This window comes from Tenrec ecaudatus, chromosome 6 (genome assembly GCF_050624435.1).
Source record: "Tenrec ecaudatus isolate mTenEca1 chromosome 6, mTenEca1.hap1, whole genome shotgun sequence".
In the NCBI taxonomy this organism is placed as follows: Eukaryota; Metazoa; Chordata; class Mammalia; order Afrosoricida; family Tenrecidae; genus Tenrec; species Tenrec ecaudatus.
Genome location: NC_134535.1, coordinates 8,563,712 through 8,583,811, shown reverse-complemented (window position 1 = coordinate 8,583,811; position 20,100 = coordinate 8,563,712). Strand labels below are relative to the sequence as shown.

The following is a 20,100-nucleotide window of genomic DNA, read 5'->3' as shown; positions in this document are numbered from 1 at the left end:
GAGCTCAGCGCGTGGCCTCCGTCAGCACGGGTGGCAGAGGGTGGGCATCATTTATAGGCTCCCGCCCCAGGTCAGAGCACCCGTGCCAGCCCTCACTAACCCCTGGCCTCCCCAGGGTTGCTTCGAGCTGGCAGCTCAGAGACGGCTGGGGGAGAAGCTGTGCCTGCCTGGCAGGAGCTGTCCCCCACGGCCCCTACCCGGCCTGCTCCGGAGGCTCTGGGCACTCGCTCATGGGAAGACAGCCACAGCGCTGCCCCTGGTCTGCACCTGCCTGGAGGGGCCAGGCAGGGACCAGGACACCAGTGACTTGGAACAGTTTTATTGTGTATGCTGGTCTGAGTCGCTCACGGCCACAGGGAACTAAGGGAGGGGGAGAAGGGGAAGGGTCCAGAAATGGGGGGAAGATGGGTGTGGGTGTCTGTCCCGGCTGGAAAGGGGACAGCTCTCAGCCCATCAATCCACCCTACACTGGGATCAGGCCGAGTCACCACCCCTGGCCTTGCCCTGGCAACCTCCTCAAGGGGTGATTCTGCCAGGGCCCTTGGGCCCTGTGTGTTTCTTCCACGCCCCCCCATCCCTGCCCGGCCAACCGGGGCTCCCAAACCTGACCCAGGCCCAAATCAGGGCACCCGCCACCAAACCCAGTGTGGACCTGGCCCTGTCAGGTTGGGGCGCGAGCATCAGCCGCAGCAGCTGTATTGGGGCAGGGAGGGGCGAGGCTGGTCCACCTCCACCCCACCGCTCCAGGGGCTATAAAATGTGACCCCGAGCAGGCCCAGGCCCAGCACAGTTCAGAGCCGCTGCCAAGCAGGAGGTGGCACGGCTCCGGCTGGTGGGGCGTGGCAGGGCCTGAGGACCCGGCAAATAGGATTGTCTCCAAGAGAAACCCACCCTTGGTCTTTGGGTCGGAGTTGGGGTCCCCTCCTGCTAACACCTCCACAGGCTGACACTTAGCAGCTTTTGGCATGCCCTGTTCTTGGGCTTTCAGGGTCAGAGGTGACTGCAGCAGAGGACGGGACAAGAAGCTCCCCGCGCTGACAGCAGCAGCCCTGCGCCGAGAGCCGGCTGCACAGATGCCCGAGTGCAGAGGTGCGCGGGGCAGGGCGGTGGAGGCAGGGAAGGTGAGGCACCCCCTCTGCTCCCTGACCGCTCCTACAGGCCCTGAGGGTCTTCACAGAGATGGACACACGGACGGAAGGGCAGAGGGGGGCTATTCCTGGAGGTTGGTGGCCAGCCAGGGAGGGAGGTGACAGGGCCCCGAGTGGCCACACTGGCCACCTCACACGCGCACATACACGCTGCATGAGATCAAGATCTATAATAAAAAGGATAGAAACGAAGGGCCGGATGTACAAAACGCGTGGGTGGCAGGAAGGTGGGAGGGAGTGGCGGTCAGTCCTCAGGAAGTCTAGCCACGTGTGTCAGCTTATAAATTATAGCCCCCTGGAAAGCGGGGCTGGGGGGGACAGGACGGGACGGCTCTGCCGTGGCCAGAGTGAGGCTCCCTCGGTGCTGGAGGTGGGCTGGCTGAGTCAGTAGCCGCTGGCAGGCGTCACACAGGCTCCCTGGGACTTGACCTTGTGCCGCTGGCCACCCCGTCGCCGGCCCCCACTGCTGGGCTTGGGCTGGAGGGGAGAGAGAGGAGGTGGGAAGCAAGGGCCTCAGGGCTGGACCAGGCAGCAGGGGCCTGGGAGTCTCTCTGTCCCTGGCAGGGAGGCGAGTCCTGAGTGGTAATGGTTAGGGGTGCATCCAGAGCAGCACCAGGAAAGCAGGACTCGCCACTGGTGCTGCCCGCGGGCGGAAGGAGGGCCTGAGACCCCTGAGGGAAGGGGGGAGAGCAGAAAAGCCAGACCCGGCAGAAGCTGCCCTCCCAAGGAGAGAGGAGGGCACGCTGGAAAGAGAACGGATGGACGGACAGACGGAGAGAGCACCGAGCTCCACAAGTTCACACATTCCGGCAGCGTGCTCTGTGGAGGGACACAGGGACCCCTGAGAGGGCCTCTGCACACCTTCTGGGCAGCAGTGTCCCTCCCACTTTGTTTCCTCGAAACTAAGTGCCAGGCAGAACCACATCAATGGACTCACCGTGCAAAGGGCACAGCTATCAGGGCAAACAGCCCTGGTGGTAGTGTGGGCAGTTCAAAGCCACCTGTCGTTCTGCGGGAGGATGAGGAGGCTGTGTGCTCCGGGAGGGTCACTACTGGTACTGGTCAGCTAGAGGAGGACTCGGCCAAGGCTGCCCCACTGGTGTCTACTCAGCCAGTTCCGCCACAGCATGTGCCCACGGCCCGGGCCAGGACGCACACCCACCTGTGATTGGAGACCGCTGGCTGCAGCTGGCTGCATGGCCCCTGGAGAGGCAGCCTCGTCCCCAGGTGGGGGGACCCCAACTGCTGGCCCGCCACAGGCGCCTCCCTCTTCTCGTTTGCTCAGGGGGCCCTTTTTCGTCGACTGCATTTTAATCTGCTGGGGCTTGGAGTTCATCGGAGAGTTGTTGGTGGTCTGCAGGAGCTTCAGGAGCCGGGGAGGGGGGTGAGCGTGAGGGTGAGGCAGGCACAGGGCAGAGCTCTCTGCTCAGCTGCCCACTCCCCAACCCAGGACTTACGGAGCACCCTCATCCCTTACCCCCTTCAGTACCACTCCGGGCAAGGCTCACCCTACTAGAGCACATAGCCCCCATTCTCCCCTCCACCCAGGGTACCACCCATCCCCCACCCCAGGGCCCCACCACCCTGCCATGGGTCTGGGGCAATTCTCTCATCCGCTGACAGCGTTGGAGTCTGGCTATCAGAAACCTACAGGGGCACCTGACCCAGAAACTTCCTTTGTGGCCTCAGTCCCAAGGGCAGAAGGAGGCAGCCCAGCTGAGCCCGAGTTGCCACTGCCCAGCTCTCAGCCAGCCCCGGAGATGACCTTCCTTAAGCCCAAATGCACAGGGTGAAGTCCCAAGCTCACCGTCTTAGGAAGAGCATACTGGAAGCAAGGCAGAGGCCAGCCTGAAGCTGCCCTACACGAGGCTGTGAGTGGGGTCTAGGGGCACAGGGAAGGCACGCCAGTGCCCCGATGCTGCCCAGCACTCACTGCCCGCAGGCAGCCCTGGGGGATGGGTCTCTCCCTGGGGAGGCAGGGTTCTTATGGAGAGGCCCCAGGAGGTGGGCAGCAGTACCTTGGTAATGGTGCCCACAGCCTTGGTGCGGCCTTCCCGGAAGACCAGTCGCTGGTCGATGTGCAGATACTCAGGGGTCTTGATGAAGCGGAAGTGTACTGTGGCCTTGTCCCCAGTGCGCAGGCAGTCCTTGTCCATGCTCAGGATGGTGGCCGTCTGCCGGATGCTCCCGCAGTGCACTGGTGCGAGGCCGGGGATAAGGGGGAGGCCCAGCCTGGCAAGGGAGCTACAAGCCTTCTCTGCTCCGAGTCTGCCCACCCTGCCACCTATCTGTCATCCCCACCCCCCACCCACGCCCTGACCAGACACTGCCTGCTCCCTCACCCTGGGAATCCTCCCCCCACCCGGAAGACCCTTCCCTCAGTCTGCAAGGCGTCCAACACCCTGATGAGTCCACTTGGCACCCAGTGTGTCAAGGCTGCCCAGAGAGGGCCCTTCAGACCCAGCCCTGAGCAGCAGCTGCCAGTCAGGGTGAGGACAGGGTGCTCCCTAGCTGGGTGGGATGGCTGGAGCCCACACTGGGGGCTCGGGTGGTTGGAGCACCTAGGGGTGGCCAAGGGCCCCAGACACCTACCCATTGCCTGGTACCGAGGGCTGATCGTGGTGGGGTGGTGCAGAACGAGGATCTCCGCCTCAAACTCCCAGGAGGCTTGGGGGTTCAGGCGCGGGGAGACCATCACCATGCCCTTCCGGATGGACGAGCGCTTGATCTGCAGGGATGGGGAAAGGGGGCGCCTCGCCCATCAGTGCTGTGTCACCACATCCCGGACCACCAGAGCCCCTGACTCAGGACCCACCCCACTTGACCTGTCCCTGGGTCACAGGGTGAGCAGCGCAGGGCACAGGCTGGGTCACAGCGGCAGCGCAGACAGAGACGAGGTCGCCAGCTGGGCCTGGCAGACCCGGGAGAGGTGGCTGCATGGGCAGGACTGGGGGAGGGAATGAAGGCCTGTTTATCAGGGTTCTTTTGGTTGGAGGGGCATATAAGTGACCCTACAGTTAGGACTCACCCAGTCACTGGGGAGTGGGTGGGAGGGTGAGCAGGAAGAGACACCGAAAGGTTCTAACCACCACCTGTGGAGGGACCCCTGTACAGCAGGGCCCCCATCTGCCCTCAGCCTGGTCTTCCGCTGCAGGGTGGGGAACAGAGTGAGCTGCAGGCTGTCCTGGGCTCCAGTCCTGCCGAGCACCCATCGTGTGCAGCTCACTGGCTGCTCAGGGCCAGCTGCAGCCCACTCACCTTCTTGAGCGCGAAGGAGGCCGTCTGGCCGCCCCGCACCTCCTTGACAGGCATGCGCTTGCGATGGATGGACTTCACGGCGATGGACAGGAAGCTGCCCAGGGGGTCCGGGCCCAGCAGCAGGGTGTCGTTCAGTTTGATCAGACCCCTCAAGGTTGTCCCCGACACCACTGTCCCTACACCCTGCAGGGGAGAAGACCTCGGCCCTTTAAGTTTACCCTACGCCAGGCCTGCCCCTCCACCACCCCCATCCGCCCACCGCTCCACTGCAGACACCTCTGTGCCGCCATCCCCACGCCCTCATGGGGTAGGTGTCCACCCCCCACCGGCCTCTGTCGGAAGTGCTTCCAAACCCTGCCCAGCTGAGCCGCACCGGGACGGAGTAGGTGTCGTCGATCTGGAACTCAGCGGGCTCCTCCTCTCGGTAGCTGGTGCGCGGGGACAGCAGGTTGAGGAACATCTTCAGCAGGTCCAGGTTCTCACCAGTGACGTTGGAGATCTGGAATATCGGGCACATCCTAAGCAGAGGGCGAGGAGAAAGGGAGAGAGACAGGCACTCAGCCGGCTGGCTCCTACCCCGGCACAGTGGGGGCAGCCATGGCCATGGATGGTGCCACCCCTTCCGCCCCCCACCCAGCTGTGCCTTCCCGCCCCTCCCTCCTCCAGGGCACACAGGGCCCTTCCCGCCTCCCAGTGGCAGAGGGGCCTTGTGAACCCTTCGGCACGTGGGCACTAGAGTCATTTCTCTCACACCTCCTTGGATCTTCCAGCCAGACCAGAGCATTCTTTTTCCAAATCCTTCTAGCTGAATTGCTTCCCCCTTACCCAGTGGCCCCACCCTTCTCACATGCCCCTTCCCCCAGGAAGCCCTTCGGGATGGCTCTCCCAGTTCTCAGAGCTACACCTGCCCGGCAGTCATCTCATGGCCCGTAGCCACAAGCTAGATGGTAAAGCGTGAGACCAGCATGGCAGACCACAGGCGGCCGCCCTCCAGGGTTTCCAAGGCTGCAATCTGTACAGAAGGTGGCGGCCAAGCTTTCTCCCGGGATCAGCCGAGGGATTTGAACCACACAGGTAGCCGCTGCGTGCTTGACCACTGGGCGTGCGGGGCACCCCAGACACCCAAGAAAATTAACTGGAGTGGGGCTGGCTCTCAGACCTAGGAGCCCTGGTGGCATCATGGTTACAGAAACTTCAAAGTCTGGAGTTTGAAACCACTAGCTGCTCCAAGGGGTAATTAGGAGGCTTTGTATTCCTGTGAGTTCAGTCATGGAAACCCACGAGGGCAGTTCTATGCTGTCCTACAGGTCACTATGCATCCTGATAGCCTCGCTCGATCCCAGTGCTTGCTGGGATGGCTGCTGAAAGGCACCCCCTCTGCTGGCCGACTGGTGGAACTACAGCATTAGCTAGCACCCCGGGCTGCTCAGGCAAGGGAGTGTGCCCAGCACTGCAGAGCCTGGCCCTCACCTCTCAGAGCTGAAGTTGGAGGCCATGACAATCACGTCGTCCTTGCTCTGCACCAGCACGGGGATCTTGCGGCACCCCGGCGACTTCAGCAGGCGTTGCAGCAACTTCAGCGTTTCTGAAAGGGTGAGATGGAGCAGAGCTCAGGGGACAGACACCGCTGTTTTGCCAGGCGCGCAGAGTAAGATGGGGCCAGTCCTCCACGGTGCAGGCAAAAGACAGACAGACAGGCAGGTGAGTTAGTGTGACGTGGCAGGTGGGGAGCACAAGGGCCTGCGTCTGAGGGTCTGCAAGTTCACAGCGCGGACCTGCAGCCAGCAGCACAGCATGTAGACCTCAGTACCACCCCACGAGCTCCGGAGCTGGCGGGGTGCCCGAGAAGGGGAACTCTCTTCCTGGGGTGCTGTTTCCCCGGAAAAGGCTCTCCACAGAACAGTTGACATGGGGCCCCAGAGCCTCCAGAGGGACCCTGCTCCGCTACAACCCCAGCCGGCAGGAGAAACTCATAAAGGCCGGCCCCCGCCACCCAGAGCTGAACCCTTTAGTGGTAGAAGGTCACTAGACCCTCTGCCCCCATGCCCTTACAGGAGTCCCTCCACTCTAGTGGGTAGGACCCAGCCCTCTCTGCTGGGGGGCAGATACCAGCTCAGGCATGTCAACAGTGCCTGTCACCAGCAGGGCTCACTCCAGGCTGTGCTACCAGCTCGGGCTGACCACCGAGGAGTCCCAGGGGAGAGGCGGCAGCTAGCCGGGGACGCCCTTACCTTGCAGGATGTTGGCAGGACACATGTCGATCTTGGTGACCACCACAAAGACGGGCACATTGAGAGCCAAGGCCAGGCCCAGGTGCTCCTTGGTCATCCCCACGATGCCGGCATTACTGCCCACCTGTCCCGACACAGAAGGGAGATGTCAGGGCCTGGGGAGTTGGGTGGGCACGGGGCTCAAGGGCAGTGGGGTGAGAGTGCCCATCTCAGAGGCGTCCGTCAGAGCAGGGCACAGGGACACGTGTCTTAAGGCAGGAACAATATGGCTGTCCATGCAAGCTGGGCCAGACACGGACCACTGACTTCTGACGACGTGGCGTGGGCTATCAAACTCCAAGGAGACTTGGCAAACATACAGAAGAAGCACAGTTCAGGCCGTCAAAGTGGACTTGGCCTGTCCCACCATCACGGAGAGGGCCACTAGCTGTGCCATGGCAGGATGTCCGTGCAGGACCTGGGTTGATGAGCTGAAACTGCTATTCAAGGACGGCAGTTGGGCTGACAGGTGTCCCCCTCTCCCCCACCGCCGCCCTCACAGGATGGCTTCTGGAAGCATCACTCTACAGACCGGTCCCACACAAAGCGAGCCATGAACAAGACACAAAGAGGAAGCTCGCATATCTACTGACGGGGCTACCGACCGAGTCAGGGTGTGTGAGAAAGTAAGCCAGGAGCGTAACCGCGCGCATCGTCTGCGACGCCTGGATTAAAAGCCACAGGCGAGTGGGAGCAGAACACACATGCACCCACAGGCCACCGAGTGGGGTCTGAGTCACAGCGCCCCGACAGGGCAGGCGCGCTGTGCTCTGAGGGGCTCCGAGACTGCCAGTCTCGACAGCGGCATCTCTTCCCGGAGGGCGTGCAGGCCAGCGCTTGGTCCTCTGTGCCCCACAGTCAAGTTCCTTTGCAGACCCGAAGGGAGGTGCCAGGAAAGACCTACTGGGCATCTTCTCCATTCATAATGGGAGAAAACGCATCTTTCCCTCGGGAGCTGCGTGCTGAAGCCTTTGGGATGAAGACGCACCCTACAGTCGACTTTCCGAGGGAGCAGATACACACGCGCACGCGGTTGCCGCACCTCCGACGGGGAGTCGGAGAGCGTAGCTCCCCGGGGCCCAGCTCCCGAGACGGCTTACAATAGACAACTGCCGTCTTCACAGGTGCCTGTGCTCAGTGGACGGTACTGGCAAATTCTCCATGGAAAGTATTTGCCTGAGTCTGGATAGGGGGCGGCCGTGACCAAAAAACCCCAAAATAATCGATATTAAGGTTGGGAAAATATAAATTGGGTCCAAATGACGAGAATGCTGCCCCACCCAACAAACAGCTGTTAGATGGATTAAGGCCTTAAACAGGTTCAGGGAGCGTCCAGCCACCTAAGATCCTAGAGATCATCGGTACTTGCTGACATCCTGGGCCGCACCAAAGGGAACCAGGTCCGACCCATTGCATTAGTCTGACTCACAGCAGCCCGGGCAGAACAACAGACAGAAACTCGCTCGGTCCGGCGCTGTCCTCACATCGGTGCTTCTGTCCCAGCCACTGTTGCAGCCACCGGGTCAACCCACCTTGTCGGGGTCTCCCTTTGCTCGCTGCTCCTCTCCTTGAGCAGGCAGGCGGTCCTTGCCCAGGGACTGGCCTCTCCTGACAACACGGCCAGAGTAGGTGAGCCAAGTCTCGCCACCCTCGCCTCCAAGGAGCACGCTGGCTGGGCTTCTTCCAGGACAGATGGGTTTGTCCTGTGAGCAGTCCATGCCACTTTCAACCTTCCTTGCCAGCACCACAAGTTAAATGACTCTTCTCTTTCTTTGGTCTTCCTTGCCCAATGTCTAACTGTCCCATGCATGTGAGGCAACTGACGGTATCATGGCTCGAGTCATGTGCACATCGGTCCTCAAAGTAACACCCTGGCTTTCCAACACTTTAAAGGTCTTGTGCAGACTGACCCAATGCAGTGTGCCCTCTGACCTCTTGAGTGCTGCTTCCGTGAGAACGGACTGTGGACTCAAGCAAGAGGAACCCCTTGACAACTCCACCTTTTCTCAGGATGCTACCTATTGGTCCCGCTGTAAGCACTTCAGTGGTCTTTACAGTGAGTTGTAATCCCCACTGAAGGCTGCAGTCCTTGATCTTCATCAGCAAGGGCTTCAAATCCTCACTTTCCGGCAAGCGATGCTGAGTCATCTGCATGGCGCAGGTTGTTAATAAAGTCTTCCTCCAATCCTGGTGCCACATTCTCCTTCGTATGACCCAGGGACTGAATCAGTAGAGAGACGCTTCCCTGATTTGAAGCCAGGCAGTATTCCTTTGTTCTGTTCCCACACTGTGCTTGGTCCGTGAACAGGTTACCCCGTGGGTGTGAGTTATTGTTGACCTGACTCCGCTATTGTCGGGCTAATTTCTAAGTTGCTACGTTCTAGGGCTCTTGCGTGGTGTTTTAAGTACCCGCATGGCCCTTAGTAGGAAAAACAGCTCCCTAACCCTGCTCTAAAGGAAGACCAGGGAGCCTTAAAGTCGGATTCCAGGTGCAGAGGGCAGCTCAGAGGGCTACGGCAACCATTTGGGGCCATTCCCCAGGGTACCCGTGACAGACTTCCTTGAAGAACACAACACAATTACGGGAGCTTGTAGAGAAGAAGTTTTAAAACAACGAAAACTACACTGTGTGAGAGAAAAGTCAGGAAAATGGACCCAAGAATTTGTTTACCCCAAACAACAACGCTTGCTCTTCAAGGGCACGAAGGGCGAGCATTTCCTTGGGGAACCTTATCCTGCCCACCCTTCAGCTTTAATCTTGCCTCGCCCCAAACTTTTGGTCCCCAAACTCAAAGAACATTTCAAAGAAACGTGACTGATGTCTCCTGGAGTACACGGAAGAGCATCTCTTTAGAGAGATGAAGTCACCACCTTCCAAAGTGTGCACACCTGGATGGAAGGCCGGTGAGACACGCCAGCTTCACACCCGGGTACCTGTGCTTAACCCAAGTGTCTGCAATTAAGTACGGGGAAACGTTAGTGACCGTGGGGCCTCCGTGGCCCGAGTCTCTCAGAACATTCTCTGGATATTCAAATTGGAGGGAAAGACTATGGAGGCGTGGCCTGGGCTGAGAGGAGAAACGGGAAATGGCCGCCGACGGCCTGGGAGACCGCTCACTACAGACCGCTGGCGTGGTCTGTCTCACTTTTCTACCGCACACGCGTTATTGCGCACTCAGGGGAAATTCAAAGACAAGTGGCCAGGGCTTGTTTCCAGCGTGTCTCATAGTCTCTCACTCGATCAAAGCTGACAGGTAAGTCCACGCCCCGCTGGCACAGCCCCACACCACACCCATCGGGGTTCTCCTCTTCCTGCACCTGGACACCTCCCTGTCTTCCTCTTCTGGTTCCCTCTGCCCTGCGCTCTTCCGATCCCACCAAGACTTGATTTTGCTTTCCCAGCCTGGCTCTGAGGGGAATGCGTGGTGGTGCCTTTGTACCCCTGTGAACGACCCCCCCACCCAGGTACTGCGTGCCATGGAATGATAAGGGGTTTCATCTGGTACAACAGCGATTTCTTTTTATGTGTATGTGTGCGTGTAGAGAAACATGATTACTATTTAAATTTATTTAAATATAGTCACTATTTTGAGTCATGGAGTAATAATAGCGATTTCTAACGCTGCTGCTGCTGTCGCAGGACGCTGGTGAGCCCGCTCCTCCTCACAGCACCCCACCACTGTCATGCTTACGGCCAACGTTGTGGCCACTGTGTCAATCAGCTCGCGAGAGTCCTCCTCTATTTCATGAACCCTCTACTTGACCAAGAATTACATCCCTTTCCTGGGAGCGGGGTCCCCTGCAAACAAGCTCAAGTACAGGACATGAAACGAAGGTTCCCGCCCTGGCTAAGGGCATTCCAGCTGTACTTTCGCCACAACCGACTCGTTTGTTCTTTCGGCAGCCCACGGTACCACCAGGCTCAAAGGCGTACTCCAGCGTTAACACGCACGCGAGGCAGCCAGAAAGCCCAGGCCTTGGCTCAGGCACCCCTTAGCCCTCAAAGTGCCAAGAGCATGTGTGCTGATTGGGCCTGATGGGCAACACCGTTTGATTTCCTTCCTGGGGTTCGATGGCACTGAGTGTGGCTCCAAGTCAAACGAATCCTTGACGACGTCAGTCTTTTCTCTGTGTATCATGACGCTGTCTATCGGTCCCGTTGTGAGGATCCGGTTTTCTTTACACTGAGTTGTCATTCATACTGAAGGACTGTGCTCTTGGGTCATCATCAGTAGCAGCTTCAAGTCCTCTTGATTTTCAGCCAGCAAAGCCCCGTCACCTGAATCTCACAGGTGCTAAAGGAAGCTTCCCCCAATCCCGATGCTGCGTTTTCAGCCAGTGCAGTTTCTCAGCGTATTTGCTCAGCATACACACTCAGTACGGTGCCAGGGCACAACCCTGATGCACAGACTCCCGGATTCTAAACCACTCGTGGTCGGTGTGCTCTGGCATCCCCTTCTCTGCCGTGCGGTCTCTAGCTAGTATGCTCCACCGAGTCGAAAGCCTCGGCACAGTCGGCAGGACACAAGTCAGTAAACATCTGCCTGGTGTTCTCTGCCTTCAGCCAAGACCCCTCTGACCCCAGTCAGGGCAGCCCTCATTCCACGTTCTCTTCTGAGCCTGGACTGCTTCTCTGGCTGCTGCTCCCTGTTCAGCACGGCAGCAACCATTGCTTTGAGTCGTCTTCAGCAAAATGTTACTTGGCATGGGATACGAATGGTGTCGTCCAATAATGTCCACAGTCTGCCACCTTTCTTTGGCCTGGGCGCAAACAGGGATCTCGGCCAAGTCAGTTGGCCAGGTAACTGTCTTCCAAATCAATTCCTTGGCAAAGACCAGTGAGTGCTCCAGCGGCGCTACATTAGCTTGTGGCCACAACGTAATTCCTCCATCAATGTCTAATCTTTAACGTCTCATCAGGGGTGGCAGCTATTTCCACGTGTTGGTCTTGATTGCTGTAGTTCGAGTAGAAAAACACTTATTTTAAAACCCAACAACTCCCCCCAATATTCCCAGGAGTTTCCACGAAGACCCCTTGGCAAGGCACAAGGAGACGAGAGAAGAGGTTTGGTGAGGTCCGGAGAACCCCAGGCAGCACGCTGACCAGCGTGTCCACACAGATGCTCCTCTGCCTCGCTCTTCTCTCCCACGGGGGGGAGTGCGCCGAGAAGCTGTGTCTGTGGAGCAACTCGCTCGAGTGTGCTTACGACGCCCATCGACGCAGGCCGCTGGAGGACTGGGGCTGGGAAGGGGTTGGGGCCAGGACTTGCCAAAGCAAAGTGTTGGTTGCTCTTTCTGTGGAAGCCACGTGCCAGGTTGGGGACCCAAGGGGCTCCTAGTGTCTTTGCTGAGAGGAAGAGATGCCAGACACGAGGCAAGCTTGAAGCATGGGCCAGTGCAGAAGCCCTCCGGCCCCGCTGCCTATCTGCATGGGGAGCTGCTTCAAAGACAGATTCGCTAATAGTCTGTCAGCTCCAGGCACCCAAGGGCAGCCCTGCCCACCACTGGGCCAGGGCCCCCAGGCCTTTCACAGTACCTATGCGCTGGCAGACACGCCCCCTCGCTGGTCCCCCAGAACACTGCTCGTGTCCTTTAAGGCATTCTCCCCAATGCCTCCCAGCCGCCTGTCTCTTCTCTGTGGTCAGTGACGAGCCACAGGCTTCCTGCCCAGCCTCACCTACAGGAGAGCTCCAGGTCCACCCTTATAACAGACCGCGGGCCCACAGGACTGGCCGCTCGCACAAAACTTGTCATCTTGCCCCAACGTCACCGCCGCCAGCCAAGAGGCCTCATCTGGGTCCAATTTCAAACAGTGACATGGAAGGGCCCCACCCCCTCCCTGGCCCCCGGGTGGCCTACCACCTCGGGAGCTCCTCACTCACTCACCATGAGCATGCAGAAGTCCGGTAAGTGGCCGGTCATGCCAAACACCGTCGTCTTGAGGTATTTCTCATGGCCAGCCAAGTCGATGAAGGTAATGACCTTGGTGGACTTCTCGCAGATCTTGGTCCACTCCAGGCTGCCCCCGTGGCTGTCCGGCTTGTTCACCACATTGCCTTCGCTGTCGAAGCCCAGGATGTCGTTGCCCACACTGCTGGTGCGTCCCGACTCGATCTCGTGCTTGTGGCGAAAAAGCTTCTGGCGGGCAAAGCCCCGGCCGTTGTCCAGCTCCCCGTGCGTCAGGACCCCCAGCAGCGTGCTTTTGCCGGCGTCCACGTTGCCCACTACTGCTACCCTGCATGCACACAGACCCAGAGGGCCATGTGAGGGCGGATGAGTGAGCCCCGTGAAGAGGCTGCCAGTGTGTGCCCAAGAGGCCCAGACAGGGCCCTGGGAAGCACCTGGGGCTGGAGCCAGGGAGTCAACAGAGGAATTCTGGAAGAATTAGGACCCATGCCCTCCCCCGCCCCCCCGCAAAGGTTACCTCCCTTTACTTCCCCCAGCGTGCCCAAAACTGCCAGGAAGGAAGCCCCAGACCCGAGAGAGGCACAGATGTTAGCTGGACTGCCCTTCAGGGGTTCGCCTCTAGCCCCCCTGGCTTTCCAACCTCCCAGGCTGGTGGAAGCCCACAGAATAGTCCTAGCATGGGGGCTGGACACTTCCCTTTCTTCCCAAACACAAGTCTCCCTTCCTCCTGTGGGAAGGGCAGCAGGGAGGGGGTGGGGCTGACACCAGGTGCCTGAGGCTCAGTGGAGTGAAGCCCTCACCCCAGGGTCATGCTAAAGGGAAGGGGGCTGAGGCCATCTCACCTGACCTCCAGGAAGTCATTGTCTGCCACGTGCTTCCGCACCAGGTAGTCCCGCACTCGGCCGCCGGCTTCCTGCCGCTCCCGCAGGAGGATGACGTCCGCCTCGATCTGCTCGGCCATGCTTTTCACGGTGGCGTAGGAGGCCTCCATGTCGGCCTCGCTGAGTCCGTACTCAGTCCCATCTGGAGCAAGAGCCAGAGTGTAGCCAGCGGGCACCCCACACCCCCTCACAGAGGGCCCCAAGCCACTGGCGGCTTCCCCGATTACCCAGGGCATCTGGGAATTCGCTCACCAACAACTACAGAGACATCTAGATTTTCGGCCAAGCCTGGGAATACAGGTGTCCTTAGCTCGCCCCCCCACCCCGCCCGGCCCCCTGGGGGAGCGCCTGTGAACAGGAGCAAGTGGCCTTGTTGGGGGAAGGGAGGCAGATCCGCAGATGTCCATGCCACCCTGGGGCTGCAGGTGTGAGAAAAAAGGAGGGGCACTGCAGGCCCAGGAGTGAAGTGTGGAGCTGGCAGGACACGGCAGGTGGCAGACCCACAAGACCAGGATGCTAGGGCTGGCAGGTGACACAGGGCCCAGAGGCTGCTAGAGTGATGGGGAACTGAAGAGACAGTGCCAGCAGAAAGCGGCAAACACCCTGTGGACTGGGCAGAGGGCAGTCTGGGCGGGGGGGGGGGGTTCAGGCAGGGGAGTCGGGATCAGAGGCTGTAGGTTACAAAGAGCTGCCAGGCAGTGGCTGCAGACCAGGAGGGCAGGTCCCCTTAGGACGGGATTCTTTAACAATGCAGGTTACAAGGTGGAGGAACATGGACAAGAGAGGTTTTTAGCAGGGACAGCTCAGGGCAAATGTCTGTCCAGCAGACAGACGGCTGGGAAGGCGGCTCTGTGCTCGGGATCAGACAGGGAGCCCGACAAACAAGCACCATCATCAACCATCCTGTTCACAGCATCTGCTGCTCACTTCAACGACAACCACGCGGGGGCTTTCTCCTGGGCATTGCACTTCATTCTCCCACCACCTCCCTCAGCGTGGCCTGCTGCCTGGCTGGCTCGGCGAGTACCTTGCCCCTTCTCCGTGATTCTGCCACCATCCTCTTTTCCCGCCTCAGCGTCATGGTCACACACGGCAATGGTAACGGCAAGGTCAGCAGTGTGAAACCACCAGCAGCTCCACGGGAGAAAGAGGCTTTCTCCTCCCATGTAGATTTAGTCTTAGAGACCCATGGTAGTTGGCACCGGCCGGACGGCGAGTATTGTTGGTTAGAGAGATCGCTCAGCAGCTAGCTGCTCTCCACTCCCCTTTCCTCCCCCTCCACGGGGCTGACAAGACGTCCCTCTTACAGGAGAAGACAGCCTTACCTTGGTCCCGTGGAGAGGTAGTGGGTTCGCACGGCTGGCCTTTCAGTTAGCAGCTCAGTGCGACGCGCCAGGGCTTCTCAAACACTAAGGGAAGGAACGCCTTCCCTCTGCTGCTCATCTGCACCCCACGCCCTGCGTTTCCGTCCACTGGGCTGCCATGGCTCATCTGTTTTAGCAACAAGCTTCTCAGAAGTGCTGACAGTTACTGACCGTACTTTCTCAGTACATACTCTTTAAACTGGACAGCTCTCAAAGAAACTGCCTTTATATTTTTAAAAAAAACCAAACTAAACAAAATCCCCCCCCCCCCCGCCCAACTATTTTGAATTAGGTGGGGAGTGGGAAGTGACATTTCATCATGTTTTGGTTTCAAACCTCCATAGCTAGCCCCGTCCCAACTTTTTAAAACCTCTCCTTCTTGTAGAAGACTCTCTCCCTGACGAGCCAACATCCGTCTGTCTGTCCTCTAGGCCAGGGGTCGGCAGCTTTCGGGCCATAGGCAGCACGTGCGGCTCTGAATTAAAAATTGACATTTTTAAAGGATGTCACCCATATCGGGGTGATGCCCTTTGTTTGTAAAAATACATTCGTGGCTCTTGCATAATTTTTAACTGTTGTGAGGGACAGGATCGGCTCTTCTGGCTCAAGAGTTTGCCAATTCCCGATCCAGCCCAAAAAGGTTTCCAACCTTGATTGGCCTACAGACCCATTTTCAGGGGAAAAAACAAATTACTCAGCGCCCAGTGGTAACTGAGTCATCTGTGGAGCCCTGATGGCAGAGTGGTTACACAGTTACACTTCCAGCCCCCAGCTCCTTGGGAGAAAGATGAGGCTCGCTACTCCTAGAAGAGCTACACTCTGGGAAACCCCGGGGCAGGACTCTGTCCTGTAGGGTCGCCATGAGTCGGCCTGGGCACAATGCCTGTGAGCTGGAGTTTTCCTAGATCGCCCACAGTCCCAGATGAAGTGGACGTGGGTGGCCTAGCAGGCCCCCTGGACCACTGCTATGCCCCTGGTAGGGCAGTACGCTCACACTGGGAAATACGTCTCTAGCCTATTGCTTCCCCTGCCCTCCCTTTCCCTCCTACCTCAGGCAACAACCAAAGTCTGTTTCTTTTAACATGAAAACCTTTGTCTTGATTTTTCTTTTACAATATTTGTCCTGTTGGGATTGACTAACTTCACTCCAAACTGTGTCCTCCAAGTCCACGCGTGTCCTGAGGTGTTCCACAGAGAATCTGCACTTTCTGGGAAAAGTCATCGAAGACCTCCTAACCCCTCTATTCCACGTCCTCTGCTTGACCCCTACAAAACTGGACCCTGCGGGTCACCTTCTTTTCCTTGGGGAAGCCCAATCCTCCCTCCCAACTTGCCTATGCCCTGAACCCTCTGGGTTGGCCTCCTCCCTGCCCTGCTCCCTCATTCGCCTTCTCCAGCACAGCGGTAGAGGCCAGTCCTCTACAAGACTCTGCCCAGTGGTCCTCTTTCCTCTCAACTTTCCTCCCTTCTTCTATGGCTTCAATGCTCATTGTCAAAGCTCTGAAAATATTCATCTCCAGCACCACCGTCTTCCCAGGGCTCTAGGCTGAATTCCCAATGGCCTGGGAGATAACTTCTGGATGTCCACTGTCCAAACTCGGCACCTTCCTCTTTCTGAGCAATAGTAACAAGAGCCCTGCCAGTGGTCCTATGAGGCAACCCTGACAGGGCCTCTAAAGTGCAGCAGGACAGAGCTGGGAGGGGCAGAGTGGCCAAGTTCCAGACCTAGAGCATTGCCCTGTACCCAGGGTGCGCCTGAAGCAATTGGCCAGCTCCTCAGCTTGCCTTCTGACGACGACAGCACGAGCCATCCGGTCACCCAAACTGACCCTTCTCAGCATCCCACCCTACTGACTCCAGCTGTGGTACCTCCCCTCCCTCTCTGCCTCTGTCAATCCCAGTGCCACACCAGCCTCGGTCCACTAGCATCGCCACACGGACTCTCAAGTGACCCTAACAGCCCTGGTGTCACACAGGCACTGTCCACCTCCTAAGCACAGCACTGCTCCAGGCTGTCACACCAGACATAGAGCCCCGAATGGCTCCCCAAGGCCAGCAGTGCTCAATCTCATCCCCAAGGGTCTCTTCTCCTTTACTGCACACCTCCCCGAGCTCTCCCCATGGGTGGGCTGCGCTCCCAGCTCTGCGCCTCATCCCCGTGTGTCCATGTTTCCACTTCCAGAGCACCATCAGCCCACATCTCCACCTGCCAAGCTCCTACCATCTGCTCAGAACCCCCAGAAATGTTTCTCTCCCGCCTGGCATGTATCACCTACTCCCTTGAGGACTCCCTTGGTGGTGGTAGTCTGCAAGTGGCTCATGTGCTTGGCTGCTAACCAAAAGGTTGGAGATTCAAAACCACCCAAAGGCACCTTGGACAAAACCAGCCATTAAAAATCCTATGGCGGGCAGTCCTACTCTTGACACGCGTGTGGCATGCCGCCCCGAGTTGGACATACGCCCCGACGCAGACTCAAACTACACAGAAGCATCTGGAGGCAGAGGACCAGCGCTCTAACCACCCTGAACGTGCCTTCCCTACAGTCTGTCCTCAACTGCCAAACAGGCGAATCAAGAGAGAACAGTTGGGCTGAGTTCCTAAGGGCCCGGCCAGCTCAGCCCTGGAAACCTTCGGGGTTAGAGAAGGACGTGGTGGAGTGTCCCTAAGAGACAGTCTGCTAACCTGCCACTCTCGTCAGCCCCCATTCCCATCGGATCTCACTGCTTCTGCTAAACGAAGAGCAGTGCCTCGGCTCCTGTCCACATTAAGGGACCATCACCACCGTCCCCCGTCTACCCAGGGCTCCCAGAAGATGCCTTCCAGCAGATTCCCTTCTCCAGCATGTGTCACATGCCTCACTTAGGTGCAGGGAGACCGAGGCCAGTGGAAAAGCTTTTCCTGACACCCCCCCACCCCCCACTCCGCCGAGGACTCAACACTCTTCCTGCTTCTTGTAGGCGCTTTAAAAGGACACAATTTAGGGACTGAACAAGGATCTTTTGGAAAGAGATCCCATAGTAAATCATCTATAACTTGGCATCTTTAAAAATGACTACCACAACTGTTAATACTAGCTAACATTCTTGTAGTGCTCACTATGTGCCAGGGGCTTTCCTTGAGTTGTCCTTTGGTTTTCCCTGCACTAGACACGAATGACCAAAGGCCAGACCAGTTGTGGAATGACATCAAGAGTGCCACCCATGAAGAAAGCAAAAAGCCCTAATAAAAAGACAGAGGGGGAAAACCCACCAACCTAAACAGACCAAAGTGCATGCAGAAGAGACTCTGAAACTTGCTCTTGAATGTAGAGCAGCTAAAGCAAAGGAGCGGATGATAACGCAAGAGTTCAACAGAACATCTCACAGGGTAGCCTGAGGACAAGCGAAAGCATGACAACGAAACGTGCAAATACCTCGAAACAAAAACAAAACGGAAGAACTTGTTCAGCATTTCTCAAACTGGAAAAAGAAAAATATTCAAGCCCCTACTTACAACAGTGCAGGATTTTATAGGCAAAATCTTGGATGATGCAGAAAGCATCAAAGGAAAATGGGAGGAATACATCAGCATCGCTGTACAAACAAAACAAAACTGGTCAACCTTCAACCATGTCAAGAGGAAGCATATGATCAAGAAATGATGGTATTGAAGGAAAAACCCAAGTTGTACTGGAGACATCAGCTAGAAACAACTTAGCTAATTGTTTAGCTGAAGAACTTAGCTCTAAGAATTGACAGAGTATCGGCTGAAATGTTTCAGCAAACACATAGAGCACTGAAAACACACACTAGTCTCTGCCAAGAGACGTGGGAGAAAGCTGCGTGGTCAACCACTGGGCAGAGGTCCATATTTGTGCCCATTCCAAAGAACGGCGACAGTCTGCAGAAATATCAAACGATCATTAATACCATATGCAAGTCAGATCTTGCTGTACATCACTCAACAACGGCTCAGCGGTACATCTACAGGAAGCTGCCAGAAATTCAATCCGATTCACAAGAGGACGCGGCATGAAGACCTATCGTTGCTGACATCAGATGCATCTTGGCTGAAAGCAGAGAAGAGCAGAAAGATGTTTACTTGTGTTTTATTGACTGTGCAAAGGGATTCGACTGTATAGATCATAACAAACTGTGTAACACTGTGGAGAAAGGAAATTCTTAATTGTGCTTATGCAGAACCTGTACAAAACGAACACCTGAGAACCGCATGACCCCAGAGGATGGATTCCATTACTATTCCCACTTCATGACGCGGGAAAGAGCCAATGGGCAAACGCAGAGCTGCCAGGCTCTAGAGTCCCAACTACTTACCATATCAGATGGCTTATTTTTAAATTGTCAATCCTAATTTAAGAATGAAATCGTAAAGAACACATTCTTCTGCACTGCGCTTTTTAATGTCTAGTTTATCCAAATCAAGTGTCTCTGGGCTAGGGTGGGGAAGCATGTCATGATCCCCATTTACAGGTGAAGGAAGTGAGGAACAGAGGCGAAGCACCCAGGAGACACAGGAAGACAGGGTGGAAGCTGACCCCTGGAGGCCGTCTGCTTTAGACCTCTGAGGTTGAACTTGTTTAACCAGTTGTAGTCAGTCTTCTGTTCCTCTAAAGAATTCCAGCAGGAAAGAGTCACTGCCAATCTCATAGCTTCCAATTGGTAGATGCAAGACAAACGCTTGGGTGTGGAGGCTGTGTGTTAATGAATGCTTGGCATATTCTCATGGTTTGCCACAGAGGGTTAATTAGTGGTCACTTGCCAAGGCATGGTAAAATTCACCAGCAGGTCACAGTAAAGGGCAGGAAGGAAGAGAGGGCCTCAAGAATCTAATCTGGGTCTTCAAAGAACACTTATTACATGCATCTGTTGGTGATCCTTATATTCTACACATTAAGACTATCAAATAAATTTAGAGTCTATACACACTAAGCGAAAACCAGTGAACCACAGACTTCCATAAGAACAGAGACATCTGTCCCAGAGGGAGTACAGCCAGAATGCTCCTTGGAAAAGCAAGGACAGCGAGCCTTTTCTCACCTACTTGGGAAGTGCTATCAAAGGGACCAGACCCTGGAGAAGGACATCACACTTGGTAAGTAGAGGACCAACCAAAAAGATGACCCCCAACAAGAGAAGACTGACCAAGTGGCTGCAGCAGTGGGCTCACACTTAAACAGCTGTGAGGATGGAGCGAGACCGGGTGCTGTTTCAGTGCCGTCATACGAGAGTTGCTATGAGTCGGGGCTACTAGCATGAGATGATGCGATTACAG

At 57.0% G+C, this 20,100-nt stretch overlaps 1 protein-coding gene across 1 annotated transcript in view; it reads right to left on the bottom strand.

The window, feature by feature from the left end:
• Positions 1-1,303: 1,303 nt before the first annotated feature.
• GTPBP1 (GTP binding protein 1) overlaps positions 1,304-20,100 on the bottom strand; it is a 32,725-nt gene continuing 13,928 nt past the window's right edge. Inside the window, exons 3-12 of the mRNA XM_075553573.1 lie at positions 13,426-13,606; positions 12,563-12,911; positions 6,638-6,761; positions 5,877-5,991; positions 4,780-4,924; positions 4,407-4,589; positions 3,741-3,876; positions 3,167-3,345; positions 2,311-2,511; positions 1,304-1,625 (exon numbers count right to left, since the gene is read on the bottom strand). Coding sequence (XP_075409688.1) covers positions 1,533-1,625; positions 2,311-2,511; positions 3,167-3,345; positions 3,741-3,876; positions 4,407-4,589; positions 4,780-4,924; positions 5,877-5,991; positions 6,638-6,761; positions 12,563-12,911; positions 13,426-13,606 — 1,706 coding nt within the window. The 3' untranslated portion in view covers positions 1,304-1,532. The remainder of the gene's footprint in view (positions 1,626-2,310; positions 2,512-3,166; positions 3,346-3,740; positions 3,877-4,406; positions 4,590-4,779; positions 4,925-5,876; positions 5,992-6,637; positions 6,762-12,562; positions 12,912-13,425; positions 13,607-20,100) is intronic.